Below are 23,652 nucleotides of genomic sequence, written 5' to 3'. Positions count from 1 at the left end.
TATAAAAATTACAAATTGTACATAAATTTCATTGCACATAATGCATAAATGTTTTAGACCCAATGAAATAAAGCTCTTATTTTAATCGTCATCACTGTCTTCAGAAATAACATTTTGTAGATGTTCTTTAAGTGGCCGGAGGTCGTCACCTCTTGAAATCTCTTGGACATCATTTGTATAATTCTTATTGCATACTTCGGCTGGTTTAGTCATCAAGAAGTCAGTAATAAGACTTTGCTTTCCACTATGCTGCAGTTTTTTATTAAGTTCATAATATGGCGCTAAACAAATATCCAATTGTCCCGTGAATTTTCCCGAGTGCTCCATTCAGGGATCATTATCCGTAAAATAACTTCCTAACTTTCTTGCCAAGTCCAATCCTTATGCTAATTTCTTTAAACTGAATTCTTTAATGGATTCATAATCTTTGGCAGAACTTTCCCTGCCATTTGGTTCGACGCCATCTATTAATTGTACCAGTTCCTCCTTATTTAAATCTGTTTCTCCATCAATTAATTCACTAATTTCGTATTCAACCATATTGCAAAAGTCCTCTCCTCCAAAAATGTGTGCGACGTTTATTATACGACGTAGCTCGGCATCCACTGGAGGTACGAAATTTTGTTTCAGAACGGCTTCAAGCCATATTTTTTTCTAGCAAGCATTCAGCATAGAGGGTTGTAATTCCTTAATGAACAGAGAAATAATGTTTACACAATTCAATATTGAAAACTCTTTCCACGCTTGAGGCATTGTCGTGTTTGGATTAGATTCCATTTTTTCCAAAATTAATTGAAATGTTTGCCGAATATAATATGACTTAAATGTTGATATTATTCCTTGGTCGAGTAGTTGAATAAGTGAAGTAGTATTAGGCGGCAAAAAAGTTATTTTAATATTCGGATGGCTTAAATTTGTTGGGTGGCCTGGTGCATTATCTAAAATTAGTAGAATTTTGAAGTCCATATTCTTTTTTTTCGTGCAACTTTCTACATCGGGTACAAAACACTTGAAGAACCAATTTTCAAACATGCTAGCTGTAACCCATGCCTTTTTGTTGGCCCACCAATAAACAGATATGTTGGACTTGTCAAGCCCTTTCATTGCATGAGGATTTGCGGATCAGTTAATAAACATTGATTTTGTCATGTAATCACCTGATGCATTACTAGAAAAACCATAGAGTTATTCTATCTTTAGAAACTTTGAATCCGGTAACTAATCTTTCATTTTTCGAAATATAGGTGTGTTTTGGCATTTTTTTTTCCAATATAACCCAGATTCATCTGCATTGAACACCTGGTCTGCACTTAATGATTTTTAAAAGTTCTGCTGGGCGACAAAAATACTGGGTATTTCCGGGCAGCTTCAATGTCTGCTGATGCTTCCTGGATTTTAAGATTATACAAAGAAAACTGCTTTTTAAAGTTTTCAAACCAACCCTTACTGGCACAAAATCCATGCTGAGAGATTTCTTCTGAAGAATCTTGATCGAGTTCTTTTAAATGTTTATAAACTTTGACAGCTTTTTGCTTAATAAGATATCCATCCAAAGGAATTTTCTTTTGAGTGCAATCTTCTATTCAAATCATTAGAGATTTCTCCATTTTTTCTATTAGAATATCGCGAACACGAGAAACGTGCTTTGCACTTACCGTTGACCCAGCAATAACACTTTCTCGGATTTTATGTTCATTTTAAATTCAGAGTCCTTGCAACAACTCCTGGTTTTTTTCCAATTTTCAACCGATCCAAGATTTTAATTTTTTTCTTCTAGACTCTAGAGAAATGAATTTCCTCTTCAATGCTGGTTTTTTCCCTTTCGTTGCAGTTTTAGTGGCCATTACAATACAAATAAACTTTTACATAAAAAGAAAAGCATTACATATGTATGTAACTCACCAGAAAATAAACTGCTCAGCTTGAGAATAACACACTTATGATTTTAAATGCGCTTTCCTGGCAGAAAACAAAGACAATTTTCAACAATAAACACTTTATACAGTAAACCGTAGATGGCGAACCTATGGTACTCATGCCAGAGGTGGCTCATCTGAGAATTTTGCTGGCATGTCAACGATTTACAGGTGATATCCTTTTATACGCTTATAAATTATTAAATTTTTTTTTAATTGTTACAATACGTACAAGCTGAATTTTGTTTTACACAAGACAGTAGCTATAAAGACGTGCATATGATTAGTGCGGTATTAACAAAAGATCGCCGACCCAAAGACAAAAGGAACCGACAAGTGTTGAGTTGAAATGCTAATTCTCTTCAGTCGAATTCCATAACATCTGAAACTGTCATAACAACATTCACTATTAGTTTTAACACATTCACAACAGGGTGTCATTTATCGTTCCAATGGACCTACTCATTACTGACTGGCTGAACTCGCACAAACGTTTCAACCCTTGGTTGAATTTTACAGCTTCTTGGCAGACAAACTCACACATTCATTATATGGCATATTTCAATTCTTGGTAGTCTTTTATTTTAAGTTAGCCTTTGTGATCTGTCATAAATGACATCGAGAATTTCAAATGCAATAAAACAAACACTTATTTCATAATTGAAAAATTGGACAATAGTTTTTAGTTAGATACTGTGTTTTGGTGCAACATATGGTTTTGCTTAAGTCTATACAGCATAGTTTCTGTGAGATGGGACATGTGATTTATTAGTTAGCGCCGTTTTTATTCCATCTGTCTCTAATTGCACTATTTGTTGAGAATGACACAGACTTCAAAAGCCTCTGTACAGTACCTTATTCAGTGATACAATAAAACTAAATTTGATACTTATAACTACTTGTGCTATACGAGCAGACACAAATTTAACGAAGATAAAATTTGATTTTTAAGTCGCGCGGTGAAAAATATGAAAAAAATAAATAAATAAAGGGTTACTAGAAATTGTAGACTGCATTATATTGAAACCGCATTGAACAAGGGATACTACAATTGTAGACCGCGTTATATCGAAACCACGTTGTATAAGTACCACGTTATACAAGGGTTACCTGTGTATATATATATATATATATATATATATTATTATTATTATTTTTTTTTTTTGGAATTTCTTCTTCTCGGTATAATTTTTTTGTTGGTTACTAATGTATCATTATTTATCTTTACATATTTTGTTTTATTCAGTTTCATCTTGTAATTTTCTTTTTCTTGTCTAACTATCTGTGATTACTTATTATGTCTACTTGATTGAAGACTGAAACATCTTTAAATATTCTTACATCAAATGATAAAATATAATCTATTTCACTTTGTTTGTCCATTTATATTAATTTATGTCTATTTTTGATTTGGTCTGGTCTTTCTATTATTAATTCTAAACCTGGATATAATTTACATGAATTTTAACAAAGAAAGAAATATGATGATATTAATTAAATGGTTTTAGATAAACTGTCCTTACAATTTTTTCATGTTAAGGATGTGTATCCTGATATGAACAAGATACTTAAAAATAATGTTAAAAAAAGTTTTATTCTTGACTTATTTTCTTTTGAGGTAAATACTTTTCCATCTTCTGTCTTTATTCAGTTATTGACACATCCTGATTAAGCGAAGGAACTTATTGAATGTTATTCTTGAATTCATAGTTATTTGAAAATTAAAAGATAGTTAAAATAAAGTGGTACAATATTAACTTAAAACAGCATATGGTAAAAAAAAAAAAAAAAAAAAAAAAAGCTTCTAAATTCATGCTAGCATTGATGGTCAGTGGTTCACATACCTATTCTTCAACCAACAGGGTATAAGTTCAAATCCTGCTCTGGACATGGATGTTTGTAAATATCTTTAGATGCGAGACCACTGCTCCACTTATGAGCCTGAAATGGCTTGAAAATGTTACAAGTTCTAGAACAGGGTTTTTTGATTATCTAAATAATAATAATAATGGTGAAAAAGTAACAAAATAGTTCCTATAGGTTTACAGTCATGGGTGGAAATCATTTTAAAAAAATGACTATTGCTAACTGAATTAAGTTAAAATATTCAGAATTACCAGTTTAATCATATTCTGATCATGAAGACTGAGTTCATTTTTACTAGGTCACTAAAGATTAAAAACCATGGAATGAAATCAATTAAAAGAATATATATATATATATATATATAACCTTGAATACAAAAGTAACAAAAAAGAAACCAAATGAAAATAAAAAAAAAAAGATGAGAGGGCTGTGTAAGTTCTGTCTCACCCAAAATGTGAAGAATTGATTGCACTGACTGATGCTTCAAACCCAATGGCTATCTCACTAAGGTGAGATGCAGCCTCTTGTTGGATATGTACTCATTCTTAATGAATGAGAATAAGTTAGTAAATTTTAACTTTTCCCTAACAATCACCTAATAATTCATTCAGGAATTTATATGATCTCTTGTTTATTTCCCATATTTATGGCCAAACAGGATGTTCAGCAACCATTTGGTGCAAGGATTAAAAGTATATATATAATTTTGAGAGAGGAAAGATTAGCAAAACAAGTGTTCTCTGCCAGGTTGGCAGGAAAAAGACCCAGAGGAAGACCAAGATATAAGTGGATTGATGCAGTAAAAAGTGCCTTTGAAGATAGAAATATAAGGTCTGATAATGTTGGAGTCTTAACAGGCAAACAGATTGATTTGGAGGAAAATTGTAGATAGGAAGTTAGTAATGATGTAAGTTTCATGTAGTACTATCATATCCTGTACATCCCTTGAGGGTACATGTCAGGATGATGATGAGATGAATGCAGGCTACTATGCAAAAAATTACACTACCAGATATAGGTTTAAGAAACTATTCAAATAAAGTTCATAGAGGTGACATTTAATGAAATGATTATGTGCAAGGATGATTACATGATGAGTATATCAGACTGCTGGATGATACTCCAAAAAATGACAGTACTGTCAGCTGGTATGATTGACCATAAATCTCTGCTGTGCATAACATGCTACACATTTCACCAGTGTGTACATTCGGATGTAAGTATTCCTCTTTTGTTTTGAGTATGTCACTATGGATAATGTTGCATAATCATAAGTTGTATGTTATAGTGACAACATGTCAAATTGATATAGAATAAGAGAATATTAGTTAAAACATCAAATGAGCAGTAAACATGATAATTAAAATCACTTTTTTTAACATGAATTGGAGAAATGGGTTACAAACAAAACAACAGTTAGATAATGAAAATTACTGATATGAGGTATAAGGAAAATTAGAGGAGTTTACAAATTGCATCAATGGCAGGTCCATATTAAAAAATAAACACTAAAAAGAATCTCTTCATTCATTCATTCTAAAGTGTGCACATGGAATTAATCTGAGGTGATATACAGTAACTCTCACCATAGAAAACTTATAAGGAAACCAAAGGAATACTTCAATTTATTGCAGTGAAGTGTTATAGTGAATTTCCTTTAGAATAGAAATACTAGGAGTTTAGAATAGTGAGTAAATTTGCTCTGTCAGTCATTGCTGCAGTAAAAAACCTATTATAATTAAAAAACATTTATTGTAACAATGACAGGGATATGGTCAAGAGTATATAAGTCAGATTTCAAACTCTCAATATTCTTTATAGAAGTTATCATCTTCCTAAAAATTTTTAGAAGGTATATTCCAAAGGTCTATATTTAATGATGGATTGTGAGAGAATTCAGTGACTGAATTATTCTTAGCTCTCAGAAAAGGGATGAATTTACAAGTACTTGCCATACTTGCTTTTTTGAAAGAGATGATTAAAAAATAAATAGAATAATGCAGCTTTCACCAAAGTGAATTCACTGAAGTCACACAGCTTCAATTTAACTCTAAAGGAAATTTAGAGTCAAGTCCAAATCTTCCATTATAACAAAGTATTCCTTTTGTTTTCTGAGTTTGCGCTTGCATGAGTTGGTATGAATAACACTCATAGTGTGAGTACATGCTTGCCAAGTTGATTTTAATTGTCAAGAATGCATGGAAGAACTTTTCAAGCCTTTTTCACCCAAAAAGTAAGTTAGCTGTAGCAGTCTCTTTTAAATGGATATTGAATTCTTATCAACCTGAAATATGCTTATTAATAATTAAAGGCCTATTTTCAATATTTTGTTGGTTGGTTATACTGGATTTACAGTCAATGAATTGTTAGTAAACTGCATGTAGTCTTCTGGCTGGTTTGGCTGTTTTGTAATACAAAAAAACTTGAGCTTCTGGGAGAAAACCCAGCCATCCCACATAAAATCACCTAGCTCACTTTAATTCTTCATAAAAATACCTCATAAAGGTTCTTCACATCCTATATGGGATTCTAACTCAGGTCTTTCCAACCAAAGGGTATCATCGATACCGGCTGAACTGTGGAGGAATATTTTATGCCGTGATGTGCACATATCAAGTTGCTAAGGAATTGCAAAATATTTGTCCTGAATTATCACAGGACATAAAGTGTGCAATATGAAGAACAAATACACAGCACAGAACAGCAGAAAAATCTAAAATATAGTAGAAGCAAAAGAAGAAAAAAAAAGAAGAAAACTCTTAAAAACAAGTATCACATGGATAAACTACAAAAGAATGCAGTGCAAATATTGCTTAATACCTGGCCACTGTTAGCTAATATGCTGCATAGATTTCAACAGATGAATAGATTTGATAACTTTTATTTGAACAACAATAGGATCTGCAGTTCTTGGTCATTTGTGTTCCATGAGCATCAAGGAACCATATTCATTTGCAGAATAACAAGAGTAATTTGTCTCAGTAGTGCAGAATAAGGAATAATAAGTAATATTCTCCTTCACATGTTACATGAAGAGAATTGTTTAAGTATGTATGTCAACCAGAGATGGTCCTCAGATCATTATATCCCATAACAAGGGGCTTGTAAGGCAATGTTAAAGGTAAAATACACACATTCATAACTAGTAAACTGGCACACTTCTTATTGGATATGCATTTATTTCATACTTTGGCAGAATACAAAGATGTTTCTGCATCTTAACATTCTGCTACTGATATTTTTCCAATAGTTGTACAGTAACAATGTTGCACCTATGGTAACAGCAATAATTAAAATTTCTTAAATTATCAGGATAACCATAGAACCTAGAGAAAAATGCAGAAGAATGAAAACATTTTACATTAATTGCACACACAAGTTAGTAAATGGCCTAAGTGAAGACAAATTATGAATAAGAGAAAAAGAAGGATAGGAGAAAATGCAGATTATGACAGTTCTTGGAATTTATCACTTTGTAATACAACACTCCTAACATTACTGAATTCAATTAATTCATGAATCAAATTCCAGTGACCTGAAATTAGCTGAAATAAAGGTTAATTGAAGATAAGCATGTTTATTTTAAACATTTTATGAGGGAAATATTCAAAAACTGATCCACTAATTACATAACTCTTCTATAATGCTAATGTTGAAAGTTTTTTCTTTTTTTTTTATTTTTTATTTCAGATTCTTGAGAGTAGCAATGATTAGTTTCCTAAGAATAGGCCTTACTACTTTATCCAATAATTGGAATCTCACAAGAACTGGTAAGTTTCTTTCTTAAAGACTTCATACATTTTGAATTGCATATTTAATACTTTCTCACTGATTAATACATAGTTTAGTATACTTTCATATATATCCAAAGAAAAATACCATTACTTCTCTTGATAACAGGTCAGTGAAATCTATTCTATAAGCTAGTGGATTCTAATGGTGTTAGGAATGGCTATATTAAAAAGAGATAGATAATTTTGTAACATACAGTAGCAATATTGAAAGCACAAAAACTTCATTGATAATATTATTAAAAACAAGTATATTATAGTAAAATTACATAATGTCAGTAGTTTAAAACACAAAATCAATCCTAATAGCTGTTTGAGAATAAACTTATTAGGTTGCAAATGAGGAGTTTTGCATTATATACTACTTACATGCTATTCATATTAAAGAAACCAATCTCCTAATCATCCATTAGCAATGAGAAATCATTTTGGCTAGTCAGTTAAAGATATAATGGCGAGAGTAATGCTTAAATTTGAAGGGAGTAGGGAGAGCAATGACCTTGAATTAAAATGTAATCACAAAATCTTTTAGACACTATTTGCATTTGAGGAGGAAGCAAATTCACTCACTAACACATACTTCAAAAAGTCTCAGCCAAAGCCCCATGGCAACAATAATGCTATTCTAAAAGAAATTTACTCTTAGCAAAAGTTCCTAATAAAGTTTTCTAATAAACTATTCCAGCAAATGTTACCTTCTAATGATTTCTAAACTGTTCCTTTGGTCTTAAGTTTGCCATAGTTACAATTAACTGTAAAATAAGAAAACTCTTTTGTGGCAAGTATCAGTAATAAATATTTACACCAGACACTTAACTGAGCTTGAGTAAGCATCAACAAAGAGATATGTCAGTAAACTATTTCAGTGATTTGGTAGATTTCTAGCATTCGCTTGCCATCAGAATTTAGAACTATTGCCTGTTTTCTACTCACTGCATTGATCCACTTGTTTTTCTTACTTCTAATAATTTTTCGTAAGATGGATATGCTAGCAAAAGCATATCAAAACATATCCCTTAACATTGAGTCATATTGCATTATATAATACTTAAATTGCAATTCTGTTGTCTGTCTTCAACCCTCTGCAACTTGATTGCCAGCTTTCTCACTGATTGCTCACTACAGGTCAGGGTGGATAGTTTCCTCTCCTCAGATTACTCTCCCATTGCAGGAGTACTCCAGGGTTCTGTAATTTCATCTACTCTCTTCCTCCTATTTATAAATGGCTTGCTCTCTCACAAACTTCAAATGCTATTTATAGCTTTGCATATGAGTACACTCTGTTTGACAAATCTTGTAATGCTCATTTGTTAGAACCCTCAATATCCACTATGACCAATGTCCTGAATGCTGATATCCTAACTATATGTATATTTCAGGGGGTAAGGACAGTAGACTTCATTGCCACCAAAATTCAGTCCTGTGTAATCTCTCTCTCTCTCTCACAAGAAAGATCTCATGTTCTTTCCTCTAATTTTCACTAATACCCAGAATTCCAAACACAGATTTACCTTCTTGGACAGAACTACACCACCAACCTTTCCTGGTACAAACACATCTTGACCATAGCATATGCAGCCACCAAAAAACTGATGTACTTTTCCACTCTCAATACATTACTTCACACCTCTACAGCAGATAACTCTGTACAGATACCAAACTCATCGAACCATGGAATATTGCTCACATATTTGGAATGGTACACCAAAATCCTCTCTAAGATTGTTTAATGCCATCCAGACAAGGATAATTATGTTAATTAATGACCCCGTTAGGGGGTACTTAAGGATCAAAGCTGTATAACTGAGAGGAGACCTCCACATTGCCTTTAAAGGAATGCAGAGAACCAACCAGGGCTTCTGACCTAATGTCCAATCCTCACCTTCTCGTGGTGCACCCTATTAGGTGTCTACCTGGATACTGAACAAATGAGGATGGGCTGGCAATTTGGGATTTTGCCGACCAAATTGTATTCCTATTAGCTTAAACTACAATATAAAATGATGGTACAACATGACAGAATTTCATGCCAGCTGGGGCATCACCTGGTTAAACAAGGCCCCTATTGTTTTTGCCATGGAACCAGGGTGAACAGTGAAAAGTCAGCTACTGGAACAAATCCTAAAACACATCCCAACTCAACATCACCAGAATTCAAGATTGGTACTATCAACATGAGAAGCCTGAATGGCAAAGAAATGGAGCTAGCTGAGGAATTGGATAAGTACCAGATCGACATAATAGGAGTGACTGAAACAAAAAAGACAAAAACTGGTGAGATCTTTCTGAGCAGTAAATAAAAAATGTCATATTCAGGCAATGACAATCAAGGAAAAGCAGGAATAGCCATAATATTCAACTAAATACCAAGCTAATCTTTTTGTATAGCAGGCAATTTGAAGTAGAGTGATGTGGGCAAATATCAGAACTGGACAATGAGACTTATTTGTGCCTATGGTCCCACAGAAGATTCTACTAAGGTAGAAGTGGAGGAATTTTTTGAGGCTTTAGAGAAAGCAACTGACACAATGGAAAATAAAAAGTAAAGTTGGTCCTTGTTGGGGATCTAAATAACAGAGTAGGAAATGATTGTCAGGTTGTTATTATTACTGATTATTACTAAAACAATGTTTCAACATAAAATTGTGCATAAATTCACATGGAGAGAAGACGCAAGGAATAAGAAAAGTCTCATTGACTGTTATTGTTGATAGTGATGTTTTCTCCCTGGTGCAGGACACTAGAGTGTACAGAGGATTTGAAATTGGAAGTGATCGCCATTTAGTCTTAAGCAGGATAAAACTGAATTTCATATTGAAAAGAATAACACGTAAGAAAGTTTTAAAACGAATAAAAGTTGAGCAGCTCTCAGATGTGAACTGTAGACTGAAATATACAAACATTATTCAAGAAAAAATGAAAGAGTTGGAGAACAGGAATCAAACCTTGGAGATTCACTGGCAAGCTCTCAAGAAAATATTGATTGATTCATCCAGAGAGGTATGTGGTGAGGTTGGCAAGGATAGAAAAATCAGAATTCCATGGTGGACACTGGAAGTTAAAGAGGCAGTGAAGGAAAAAAGAAAGCATATCAAAAGTTCCTGGCAAATAAGTCAGCTTGTGCTCTTAGAGAATACAGAGACAAATGTAAGAAAGCGAAACACTGTGTAAAACTATCTAAAAAAAAGTCATTGGAAGACTTTGGTGAAAACATAGAAAATAAATATCAAGGAAATGGCAAGATATTCTGGAGGTTGTTGAAGAAGCTCAGAAATGGAGGAAAGAGTGCTGTAAAAGGAATTAAAGATGATAAAGGTGATATGAAAACTGGAAAAAAAGATAAAAGCAGTGATAGCAGAGTGGTGGAAAACACTCAACAGGCATGCAGTCAGAAATACATATCCATACTTGAAGTAGAAAAAGCCATCAAAGGCCTGAAATGTGGAAAGGCAGCAGGAGTAGTGATATTCAACCAGAAATGCTTAAATATGGAGGCATAAAAGTCTTATAGTGGCTGCACTGCATAGTTCAGAGGGCCTGGACAGAGGGACAAATTCTGGATGATTAGAGTAGAGCTCTCATAGTACCCATATATAAAAAGGGAAATAAAACTGAATGTGAGAATTATACAGGTATTTGCATAAATCTTACCAGGAACACTCAGTATTTCTCTACTGAGTGTTCCTGGTAAGATTTATGCAAGTATACTTGAGAAACGGTTGAAAAGGATTGTGGAAGAGAAACTTGGTGAAGAACAAGCTGGATTCAGGCCAAATAGAGGCTGTTAGGATCAGAATTTCACTTTACGACAAATAGTTGAAATCGCGGGGATATATAATAAAGATCTGTATTTAAGTTTTGTAGATCTGGAAGAGGCATGTGACAAGGTACTAAGATACGAACTATTCAAAACACTACAGATGTATGATATAAGTGGGACATTATATCAAGCAATACTTAGTCTTTATTTGAGTTGTAAGTCAGCAGTTAGAATTGAAGGAAGTACAGGGAGATGGTTTAATGTTAAATCCGGTGTCATTCAAGGATGTACATTATCCACTCTGTTATTCATTATCTATATGGATCACATTATGAAGGAAAGTGGTATTAAACCTGATATCAAAATTGGAGATGTTAATGTCAGCTCTTTGCTTTATGCAGATGATGTTATACTTCTACATAAATCTGCTACAAGTCTGCATGATTCCCTGACTAAATTGAATTACTGTTGTAATAGATGTGGTATGAAGATCAGCAATAACAAGACAAAGACAATGAAAATAGGCAGAAGCATTGAAAATATCAACTGTTGTGAATGGAGAACCTATAGAACAAGTAAAACATTTCAGCTACTTAGGCATGATTTTTACTGAAAATGGTAAATTAAATATGGAAATAGACAATAGAATCAATAAAGCTGGTATGGTAGGAAGTCAACTGAATAAATTTATTTGGAATAGGAGAGAAATTAATCAAACGTTAAATTAACTGTATACAAGACAGTGTTCAAACCGATTTTAACTTATGGATCTGAGAGCTGGGTTAGAAGTAAAACACTTGTCCAAAGACTGGAGACTGCAGATATGAGAGTCCCGAGAAAGATTAGGGGCGTGAACAGATGGCATCAATGGCAATATCATATTAAAAATGATGATGTTAGGAAAGAACTTGACATCATTAGCATCCAGGAATGTGTTAACAGAGCTAATCTCAGGTGGTATGTTCTCTTAAACAGAATGGAAGAGAAAAAAATTAGCAAAACAAGTATTCTCTGCCAGGTTGGCAGGAAAAAGACTCTGAGGAAGGCCAAAATATAGATGGATTGATACAATAAAAAGTGCCTTAGAAGTCAGAAATATAAGATCTGATAATGAGGCTGGTAACAGATTGATTTGGAGGAAAATTGTAGATAGGAAGTTAGTAATGATGTAAATTTTTCATGTAGCACTATCATATCCTGTACACCCCTTGAGGGCACATGTCAGGAATTTGACGATGATGATCCCTATCTCAAAGATCCACTTCATTCTCTATCTGATACATGTTCAGTTTCTGCTTTATACCTTGTCTACCGATATTTTCATGAACAGCGCTCTGCTCAATTGGCCACTATCATTCCTCCACTTCCCTCTAAAATTGTATGAACATGAATTACTTCTAATATCCATTTATAGTCCAGATCCAAGCTTGCAAAACCAACTTCTCTGCTTTCATCTACCTCTGTTCTTTGGGACAGCCTCTCTCATTCTGCCTTTCTCAAAGAATACAACCTTCATTTGTTTTAAAAAAAAAGTTAACAGATTTCTCCTTTCTTCTTACATTGTTCACATGTGGCACCAATATGCTATGGGTCTTGTGACCTTTCATGTGTAGTTCAGATGTATATATATAATCGAGACTAAGATAAGGTGCCAAGAGAGAAGCTATTCAATATGCTACAGTTATATGGTGTCAATGGGGCATTATATCAAGCAATACTTAGTATTTATTTGAGTTGTAAGTCAGCAGTTAGAATTGAAGGAAGTACAGGAAGATGGTTTAAGGTTAAATCTGGTGTGAGACAAGGATGTACATTATCCCCTCTGTTATTCATTATCTATATGGATCACATTATGAAGGAAAGTGCTATTAAACATGATATCAGAATTGGAGATGTTAATGTCAGCTCTTTGCTTTATGCGGACAATGTTATACTTCTAAATAAATCCGTTACAAGTTTGCAAGATTCCCTGACTAAATTGAATAACTGTTGTAATAGATATGGTATGAAGGTCAGCATTAAAAAGACAAAGACAATGAAAATAGGTAGAATTGTTGAAAACGTCAACTGTGTTGTGAACAGGGAACCTGTGGAACAAGTAAAACATTTCAGCTACTTAGGCACGATTTTTACTGAAGATGGTAAATTAAATATGGAAATAGACAACAGAATCAACAAAGCTGGTATGGTAGGCAGTCATTTGAATAAATTCATATGGAATAAGAGAGAAATTAGTCGCAATAGTAAATTAGCTGTATACAAGACAGTGTTCGAACCAGTTTTAACTTATGGATCTGAGAGCTGGGTTAGAAGTAAAACACTTGACCAAAGACTAGAGATCGCAGATATGAGAGTCCTGCAAAAGATTAGAGGCATGAACAGATGGCATCAATGGCAACATCATATTAAAAACGAGGATATTAGGAAAGAACTTGACATTGTCAGCATCCAGGACTGCGTTAGCAGAGCTAATCTCAGGTGGTATGGTCACTTAAACAGAATGGGCAAGGAAAGATTAGCAAAACAAGTGTTCTCTGCCAGGTTGGCAGGAAAACGACATAGAGGAAGACCAAGGTATAGGTGGATGGATATGCTACAAAGTGCCTTAGACGATAGAAATATAAGATCTGATAATGTTGGAGTCTTGAAAAGTAACAGACTGATTTGGAGGAAAATTGTAGATAAGAAGTTAGTAATGATGTAAATTTTTCATGTATCATATCCTGTACACCCCTTAAGGGTACATGTCAGGAATTTGATGATGAACCCCCCCCCACCTTCATACCAAAGATTACACTAAATCCATCACCATTCCCTATATCTGAGGCACCTCTGAAAAGTTAACCAAAATCATAAAAAAATATGATCTGACTTGTTATAAACCATATAAAAAATTGGCATCCCTTATCTGCTCCACCAAAGAACAACCACTTCTAGACCCACCTGGGGTATACCAGGTCCCTTGCAGTCAACTGTCCTACTTTGGCCAAACAGGCAAGGCAGCAAATGTCAGGATTTCAGAATACAGACTACATCCAGTTTCACCAGTACAGCCACTCTGGGCTTGTAGACCATGCTCTGGATACCCACCATAGAATACGTTGGAAGAAAGCCACGTTAATACACCGCAGCAAATTTAAACATGAAAGATGTTTGCGGAATCAGCCTCAGATCTAAAAAACTTTCCAAACCTCAACAAATTTGGGTGCATGAGACTGCCCCAAATTTGGGAAGATTGCATCTTGAGAACTTCAGCCCAACAGCCAAGACAACCCAATATAGTTTGCTAGGGGGCACCTTTAGGACTCTAGGAACAACAGTAGTTTTCTCTCTTCTGCTTCATTTGCTTTTTTGTAGTGCCTGTGTGCACATGTTGTTGTATGTTCCCATGAAGATGGCAATGTGATATTGCTGAAATATAGGAGGTATTTATTAAAGTTTCTTTTAATTAATATTCCAGTATATGCTGTAAATTCCTTAAATAATTTAATAGTTATGTGTTACCAACAGATAAGTCTATCTACAAGAATTTTGATTTTGATTCGATTTTTATGGTGCAAAGTTCATACCGCACCACGACACAGGTTACAGCAGTACATATGGTAAATAGTTAGTAGGATGATCATAAACATCCATGTCCCTGGTGGGATTTGAACCTACAGCCTCTTGGCTGGAGAGTGGATATGCTAACCAACCAGGCTGGCCTTGAGTCACATAGCATGTGTTTACTTACTCATGTCTCAGTCACAGCTGAGTAAATATATTTATTTTATATTTCGAATACTTGGTTATATAACTAATTTGTTATTTTAAAAAAACCAAAAAACATTTAATTGTGATTACTTACCACATCTTTGAGGTAATCATACAGTTTTGGGAAATAATCATGATGAACTGTTTTTTTGTAATAAGGAACGAGTTGTGTAACCATATATTTGAATTACAAAACCTAACCATCGTTTTTCTTGAATATTAATATTGTACTCTCCTGTTTATTCAGCTCTGATTGAGACATGAGAAAATAAATGTGCTACTTACCTCAAGTCTATTTTGAATGTTACCAGTCTTCTTGACTCTCATTGCTGATTTTGTTATTTATTGTGATTGTGACAAGGGAGAAATATAGAGGAGAGCTGATATATTCGGTTATTCTTTACATGCAGAGCCGTCGCCAGATTAGATCGTGCCCTGAGGCAAACAATTAAATATCGCCCCTGAATTATAACACAAAAATATAAGAAAATCTCCAATTGCTATTCTGTTTTCATTACAAGAGAAACATTAATGCATGACAATTACATAATAATATTAATTAAATGTTTTCTCTACGGGGATATCGCACAATAAAACTGTTTATAAGCTCTTCTAAATTTAAATTATAAGCTATGTCCGCCTCTATCGATATAGTTTCTAGACCAACCAATCTTTCTTGGTTCATTGCTGTTCGCAAATAATTTTTAATCAGTTTAAGCTTGGAAAAACTTCTTTCTGCACTTGCTAACAGAAATTGTTAGCTTAGCATAGCAACGGTGCCTACTGCAATATGGCTGAACGAGCGCCCTTATTAAGCCGTGCTGTGAGGCAGGCTGCCTCTATGCTACACCCTGTCGACGGTACTGTTTACATGTATTGACTATGTAAAGTGTGGGGAGAGTAAGAATGATAGCATTCTTAGCGAGTTGAATGATGGAATGCAAGAAAAAGATGCTATTCTGAATGCAAGGTTGGTGGCCAGTATGCATACAGCAAGAGTGACAATAAGATGGAAAATGAAGAAAATTACCAGATAATAATGAGAGAGAGAGAGAGAGAGCAATAGTGAGGATAATAATAATGAGAGAGACTATGCATGTTCTCCATAGAACAAAACATGAGATTGAATGGCTGAAGAAATGCCTGCCATGTGGTATGACACAGAAGTGAAGAGAAAGCAGAGTATGAAAGAGCAAAAGGAGAAAATAAGGATTAAATTTTTATAGTGATTTCATGATAAAAGAAGTGCTTGAGGAGAGTGTATGTGTAACAAAATTGTTTCCCTGGAGCCAAGATTTAGGATTTTAGCAATGCTATATGGATGCAGTAATTGATAAAAGTAATCCTAATCATAAAATCATATATAAATCATAATTTAGAAATTGCATTTGAGATATCTCGAGCTTCAGAGGTGCTGAGTGTGATAATGACTATTCTCTAATTGGTGCTATTCTTAAGATGAAAATAAATAGTAAATATTTTTCAGCACATGCAAATCAACTGAGATACAATACTAACAAACCAGATAATTCACACTCATTTTCTTCTCTTCTGTTTTAAAACAAAAATTGAGAAATATGCAGCTGGAAGAGAATGACAATATTGAAAACATCTAGAATTGTATCAGTAATAGCATAAAAGTAGTAACAGAAAACTCAGTTGGAATTCAAAGTAAAATACAGCATAAAAAAATGATTTAATAAAGAATATGAACTGACAGTGAAAGGAAGAAAGATAGAAGCATTTGGCTTAATAACCCAACCGATATTCATGCTGCTTAGCGATACAAAGAGAGCAGCAAGGAAGTCAATAAAATAATCAGATAACAGAAAATAAAATTTTTATGTGAACAAATTAAAGAAATCCAGAAATACTTTAGAGTAAATAATCCTAGAAAAATTTTCCATGAAATTAAAAACCAGAAAACAGGTCAACATATGAAAACAACAATAGCAATGGATACATTAGCCACTAGAGATGAAATAGCAAACAGATGGAGAGAGTACTTATAACAAACTTCTAAAATTGTGATGAACTCATCAATTCTTTTAAATGGAATACTTATCATACTTGTCACCCAGAATTATTTAAACCTTCACTAGCTGAAGTAGAAGAAAGTATAAAGCACCTCAAAGACAATAAAGCACCAGGTACTGATGGAAAAGAGGTCAGACTTATCAAATATGGGGCAAATGAATTAACCACTCATATAATAAGGTGGTAACTTTAATATGGGAAAAGAAGAGATACCCACAGAATGGAAACAATTGTCAATCATTCCAGTATATAAAAAGAGAAACAAAAATTAATGTGAAAATTACAATGAGATATCGCTACTATCAGCAGGCTAGAAAATTTTATCTGATATTATACTAAAAATAATCTTTTATACGAATATGGAGCAGCATTCTGAAGAAATAGATCGACATTTGATCAGATTTTTACACTTACAGATACTAGGGGAGGAAAGACAAATAAAAAGAATCTGCAAATCCATATTTTATTTATAGATTTTAGAAAAGCACATGACAGCATTCATAGAGAGGGCCTTTGGGGAGTATTAGATGAACTAGGAATACCTCATAAAATGATACGCTTAAAATGTGCATTGCTGACAGCTGAAGCACAGTATTGGCTAATGGAATTAGATCTGGATCTTTTGATATTAACACAAGATTGAAGCAAGAAGATGCCCTTTTGCCCATCCATTATAAAATTGCATTCGAAAAATTGTAAGAGATAACACAAAAAGAACAGTAATATTAGGATGTGCAGATGATATATGCCTCATTGGAGAAAATGCCAAAGACATTAGAATAACATTTAGAAAACTCAAAAGTGCTGCTGAAAAACTAGGATCACAAGTCAACCAAGATAAAACTGAATATTTAAAATCATACAGATATCAAAATTAAGAAGGAAATGACTATCTTACCATTAATGACCTAAAAGTTAAAAGTGCTGCTTCCTTCAAATATTCAAATATTTTAAATCTTGGAACATTGATTTAAAAAAAAAAAAAAAAAAAAAAAAAAAAAAAAAAAAAAAAAAAAAAATCAACTAGCGCCTTTTATTCCCTAATAGGAAGTAGGTGAGGCCTTTATACCCTATCTAGCTTTTGGAGACTGAGTGGGCAGTTCAATCTCCACCGGTAGCCAATCAGAGATAGCTGGCCCATGTCTATCACTAATTATAGCAGCCGCCGATGAAGAGGCTGGCAAACAAGTGCTGCCATCTCTTGGTACCTAACCCTAACAAGATATGTCACTGTCTGAAATAATGTGGGTACTAGGGTCGATTTTCTTGAGTTTACGGGATGAAAAACCCGAGTTTCTGGGAGGAAAAAATCCGCTTGCCTGTGCCAGAGATCGACTAACTCGGGAACCGGTTGAAGATAGGCTTAGAAAAAGTTCCTCCAGTCAGTGACTAGACTAGAACCTAGGTCTAACTTCAAGCGGCCAAGCGCAGAGGACACAAGCGCCACTTCCACTGAGCTATTGATTACTCAAGATAATAAAATTAGTACAGAAATAAAAGCTAAAATACATACCCCCAATAAATCTTATCATTTACTATCTTCCAAAATTTTATCAAGCAGAGTTAAAACAGAAATACACAAGACAATCATTAGACCTATTGTTTTATATGGAGCATAACTGATCAAGGTGCAAAAATTTTGTGGATCTTTGAAAATAAAATCCTCAGAAAAGTCTATGGATCTGTAAAAGATAACACAATAGGTGAATGGAGAAGACATAATCAAGAACTATATGAACTCTCTAGATCCTCACTTCTAGCTGATGAAATCAGAGCTTCCAGATTGAGATGGCTTGGAGTTGCGGAAAGAATAGGTGTGGAGAGAATTGCTAAACTAGCATTCAAGATGAAGCCTGATGGAAAGTGACCTACAGCTGTGCTGGGAAGATAATATTCAAAAAGACTTAGCTGAGATGGAAATCCAGGACTGGAATGAAAGAGCTCAAGACACAAAGGAATTGAAGAAGTTGGTACATGCAACTAAGCACATTAGCGATTCAGCAAGGAAGAAGAAAAGAAGGATGCAGAGCAAGAAGGTGAAAAAATGATTATTTTGGCTGGCATGAATAATCTAGGGTGGGAAGGTGTGGTATGCATGCAAGAAGATATGAAAGAGTTGCTTGTACAAGAGCATAAGAAGAGTGGGAAAGTAGAAGTCGTGATGACAGAGGTGAGCTGAGATGAAAGGTTGTGATTGTGAATGAGCCAGTGCACAGGTTGTGCAGGAGGAATGATTTGAAATGAATTTGATGGATAGATTTGGTTGACTGTGGGTAATAAAGCCATAAGGATATAATATTTCAGAGGGAACAGAATGAGAGTGAGAGGGGTGGTTTTGCTAATGATAGCAGAAAATCTGAAGTCAAAAAGAATAGAAGTCATGAGAACACAGATGCAGAGAGCAGTCCATTTGAAGCTATCTGGTGTGAGATTGAGGCCAGCAGGATGAATTATATATAGTTGGTTGCTGCTATAGGGTAGGGGGTAAAAGAGAGAGGGCAGATGCATTAGCAAATTAACATGAGTGCAAGTTGAGTAATTATTATGGGGAATTTTAACAATGGAGATATAGATTGAATGGAAGCATGGTCACAAGGAGAAGGAAATGAAATTTATACAGCTTTTAAGATAATTACCTGAGATAGCATGTAATGGAGGGGGACACGAGGAAGCAGCATCATATAGTCTTGCCCTGGGAGATTGCTAGATATGCAGAATTTGCTTTAAAGAAGGGGCACATGTAGTATCATGAAGCAGGTGATTATGACAAGCTAAGAAATCAGCTTGCAGCAGTGTCATGGAATAAGAATTTAGAGGTGCTGGCAGTGCAGTGCAGTGGAGATGGTCAAGGGATATTTGAAGAAAGCACTATCAACTTGTATACCCAGAGTCAGGACAGTAAGAGGATGGCTGCTGGACAGATATCAAAAGCGGTTTTTGGAGGGGCAGAATCAAGGCAAAGACATGTGACTAGTGGTGTGCTGCAAGGTTTTGTCCTGGGACCATTGCTGTTTAATTTTTAAACAACTGAAAGGAAATATTCAGTTGTTTGCTGATGATGTGATATTAGGTAGAGTAATAGTTAATCAAGGCAATGTGGAGAGCTTCCAGGACGATTTAAATAGGCTGTCAGTATGTGCAAAAGTTAATGGGTGTCAGTTTAATGTTGAGAAATGTAAAATTATGCAATTTGGGATAAATAGATTACAAGCTGTGTATCGCATTGATGGCACTGTACTCCAGGAAATAGATGAAGTTAGAGATTTGGGGGGGGGTAAACAAATAAAGTTTAGAGGACATATCGCTAAGGTAGCCCATAAGATTACTTGGCTTTTGAAGAACACATTAACAAGTAAAGGTACTTGTTAATGTGCCACTGCTTGAATACTGTTTCTGTTCCATTTTCTTTCACTTTAATACATACAGCACTATGACAACATTTTTGATTACAATCTTCAATCCAAATAAAAAAAAAAAACTCCATTTTAGTCATTGCAGTGTTTTTTTTCCTAGTGGGCTGTGAAGATATTAATTCTCTGATTTTCATAAACATTGGCAATTGAGGTCCATGTTTTAAGGAAAGAAAGTAGCAAGCAGCTGCTGCCATCTTGTGATTATAAACTGGTATTAGGTTTTTATGTTTGCTTTTTTTAGTTAAAAGATTAAGATTCAAGTTTCTTCTAGGTGGGGGGGGGGGAAGCTACCTTCCTGACTAACTCATTAACTGACAGAAAAAGAAAAAAAATCTAGATAAATGTTTTTCTGTAATCAGTAACTAAAAGTGGGATTTGCTTTTCATTCATACATTTTGTTCATTCATTGAAATTTGTTCCAACTTGTGAGCCAGTGGCTACAATCTCATCAGAATTAACAGAACAGTTTATTCTCCCCAATCTACAACACACAGACAGAATTCTCCTACAACACACAGATACGATGCAATTACCATTCCCAGTATTCAGGACTCCACAGAAAAAATGGGAAGACCAGAAGTACATATAATCTCCATTTGAAGTAATTTTCTCGATAATTTTCAAGTCTCCATGTCAAGCTAGCTACTTGTTATCCATTCCCTTCTCAGTTTGACTCCAGAGTTCCTTTCACCAGTAATTTGTTAGGGACAGAAGAAGAGTAAACATTTGCTTATAAAAAACAAAAAGTACATCCTTGACAGTTGTGGACAGTCTGGCCTGAACACTTTACACAGACCAGATGAGAGAAACACCATACTTCAGTACAGCAAGTGTTTAAACAGCTTTTTTAAATCGATAGCTGTTGCTAAAAACCAATCAAATTTGAATAATTTTGGATGTATGAAGCTATGCTATGATACATGAGACAGGCTGAGGTGTTGGCAGTTATTCATCTTATATTTCAGGGTATTAAACACAATATTATAAGAAAATAAGATATTTATTAAGTGGCTGACATTTTACCAAATTTCAGGCCATCTATAGGGCATAAATGATTTGTTGTGGTACATGACTAGTGTACCACAACACATGATCTCATCAGTGGAAGCTAGATTGTTCTACAGACTTTTCATTCATTGGAATTAAATGGTGAACAGCACTTATATGTGATTTATGGAGTCATCAACTGTTTGGGATATTAAGTAACGTTAATAATAAAATTCTGCGTTTCAACCTTCACATTGAATTCGTCCTCAGGAATATACAAAATACATCTATATACAACAACTACATGACAGCAACTAGTGACATAACCACATAAAGTTATATCACATCTAAAACTATGATACTTAACCCACTTAGCATGACCTCTTGTGGTAAATTAAAAAAAAATAATAATAATTAAATAAAAGAAGAAATGAAGCTCGAAACATAGAATTTTATTGTTTAAGTTTTTATATCAAATAGTTGTTGACTCCATGAATCATATATAAAATGAAAACTGTTCACCATTTAATACCACTAAATGAAAGGATCCTCATCATCCATGGAATGAGTACTCAAAAGCAATGCAGCTACTACGATAAGCAAAAAATTTGTGTTTCTCTGCTCCATAACTAATGTTTCTAAAAGGATGCCAAGACAGCAACATATTCCAAATTGCATCAAGCTGAGAAAGAAATTTGTCTCGGACAAAGCCCTTCAGATTTGTTCACACACAGGGAAATCTCTATTAGTAGAACAGCTCCAAGAAACAAGGAAGAATTTGGCAACCACCCAGAACAAAACAAAAGAACTGCAACAGATGTTAGCCAATTTTCTTAATCCAGGCATATGGGAAATACTAGAAAGAATTACCAACACATGGTCACTTTTCACCTGACAGGCTCATTTCCAAATTTGGCAAACTACAACAACAAAAGATCAACATGTGCGCATTGTGATTGGTGCAACCATGATGCACAAAATCAACCATGTTGTGAACCTATCAAGCCATAATCTTAATGGAGAACTTTTGTTACTCAACAAATGCCTACATTTTGCATTTGCTCCTTGAACAGTTGACAAATTTGACATTCTGTATCATATTGAAAAAAAATGTTTAAAATCCCTTCTTTGTAACATAGCTGGCAAAATCAGACTGGATACAAGTATCCTATTAAGAAATATCAGAACTCCTACCAAAAATTTAACCAAGGAAGATAAAGCAGCAATAATGTCGCTAAAAAATAATAAGGAACTACTTATCACAAAAGACAACAAAGATAACAAAATGGTCATCCTAAATAGAAAAGATTACATACAAAAGATGAACCTACTGGTATCTGCTACCAATACTTACAAAACGCAGTCAATTACTTCTGAAGAAGAGGTAACTTCCTGGCTGCCTGATGTTGTGAAAAAAATTAATACCACATTATTTAAGACCACCAAGAATCTACAGCTTTCCAAAATCCACAAAGATAACATACCACTGAGACTTGTAGTGGAAGGAACTGACAGTCTTACATATTAACCCAGCCAATAATTTAGATAGGACATCAGAAAATAGTCAACACTTTATTACCAAAATTAAGGACTATATTTTAGATAAAAAGGATCTCTTAGTCAGCTTTGATATCACTGCCCTCTTACAAATGTCATAATCAATGATACAATTTACTTTCTACAAAATTAATTTCTCCCAGACATTATGGTCCTTCTTTGCCCATGTACTACACTCAGTTACTTCATGTGGCAAAACAGCTTCTACCTTCAAAAAGAAGCAACAACCATGGACGTGCCAACGTCCCCCCCCCCCCCCCATCACACTTCTTTATGGAAACTTTCGAATATAAAAAGCTCTTAAATTCATAATTTGGCCACACAGCCACCAAACCTTGAATTCTTTCCTCAACCGTTTAAGCAAATGACAAGCAGTTCATGATAGAAATAGAAAATGCAAAATTCTTTACTGTTCTTTGATATGCTCATGATTTGCCCCCATCAGGGTGCCCTCTCATTTAGTGTTTATTACATTATTTACATATACCAGTCAGTTTGTACATACAGACTCCTACCACCACCCAACATAAAACTAGGAATAATAATAATCATCTTTCTGATATGTACCCCCA

At 34.3% G+C, this 23,652-nt stretch overlaps 1 protein-coding gene across 1 annotated transcript in view; it reads left to right on the top strand.

Moving 5' to 3' along the window:
* The window catches only part of tko (30S ribosomal protein S12 technical knockout), a 74,007-nt gene that overhangs the window by 14,314 nt on the left and 36,041 nt on the right, over positions 1-23,652 (top strand). The window contains exon 2 of the mRNA XM_090399343.1: positions 7,473-7,552. Within this exon, the coding sequence (XP_090255469.1) occupies positions 7,489-7,552 (64 nt within the window). The 5' untranslated portion in view covers positions 7,473-7,488. The remainder of the gene's footprint in view (positions 1-7,472; positions 7,553-23,652) is intronic.

The sequence above is a fragment of the Typopeltis vanoorti genome, chromosome 10 (assembly GCF_054136105.1).
Source record: "Typopeltis vanoorti isolate ZY-2024b chromosome 10, IOZ_Tvanoo_1.0, whole genome shotgun sequence".
In the NCBI taxonomy this organism is placed as follows: Eukaryota; Metazoa; Arthropoda; class Arachnida; order Uropygi; family Thelyphonidae; genus Typopeltis; species Typopeltis vanoorti.
Note: the sequence above shows the minus strand (reverse complement) of the source record. Positions and strands in the feature narration are given on the sequence as shown.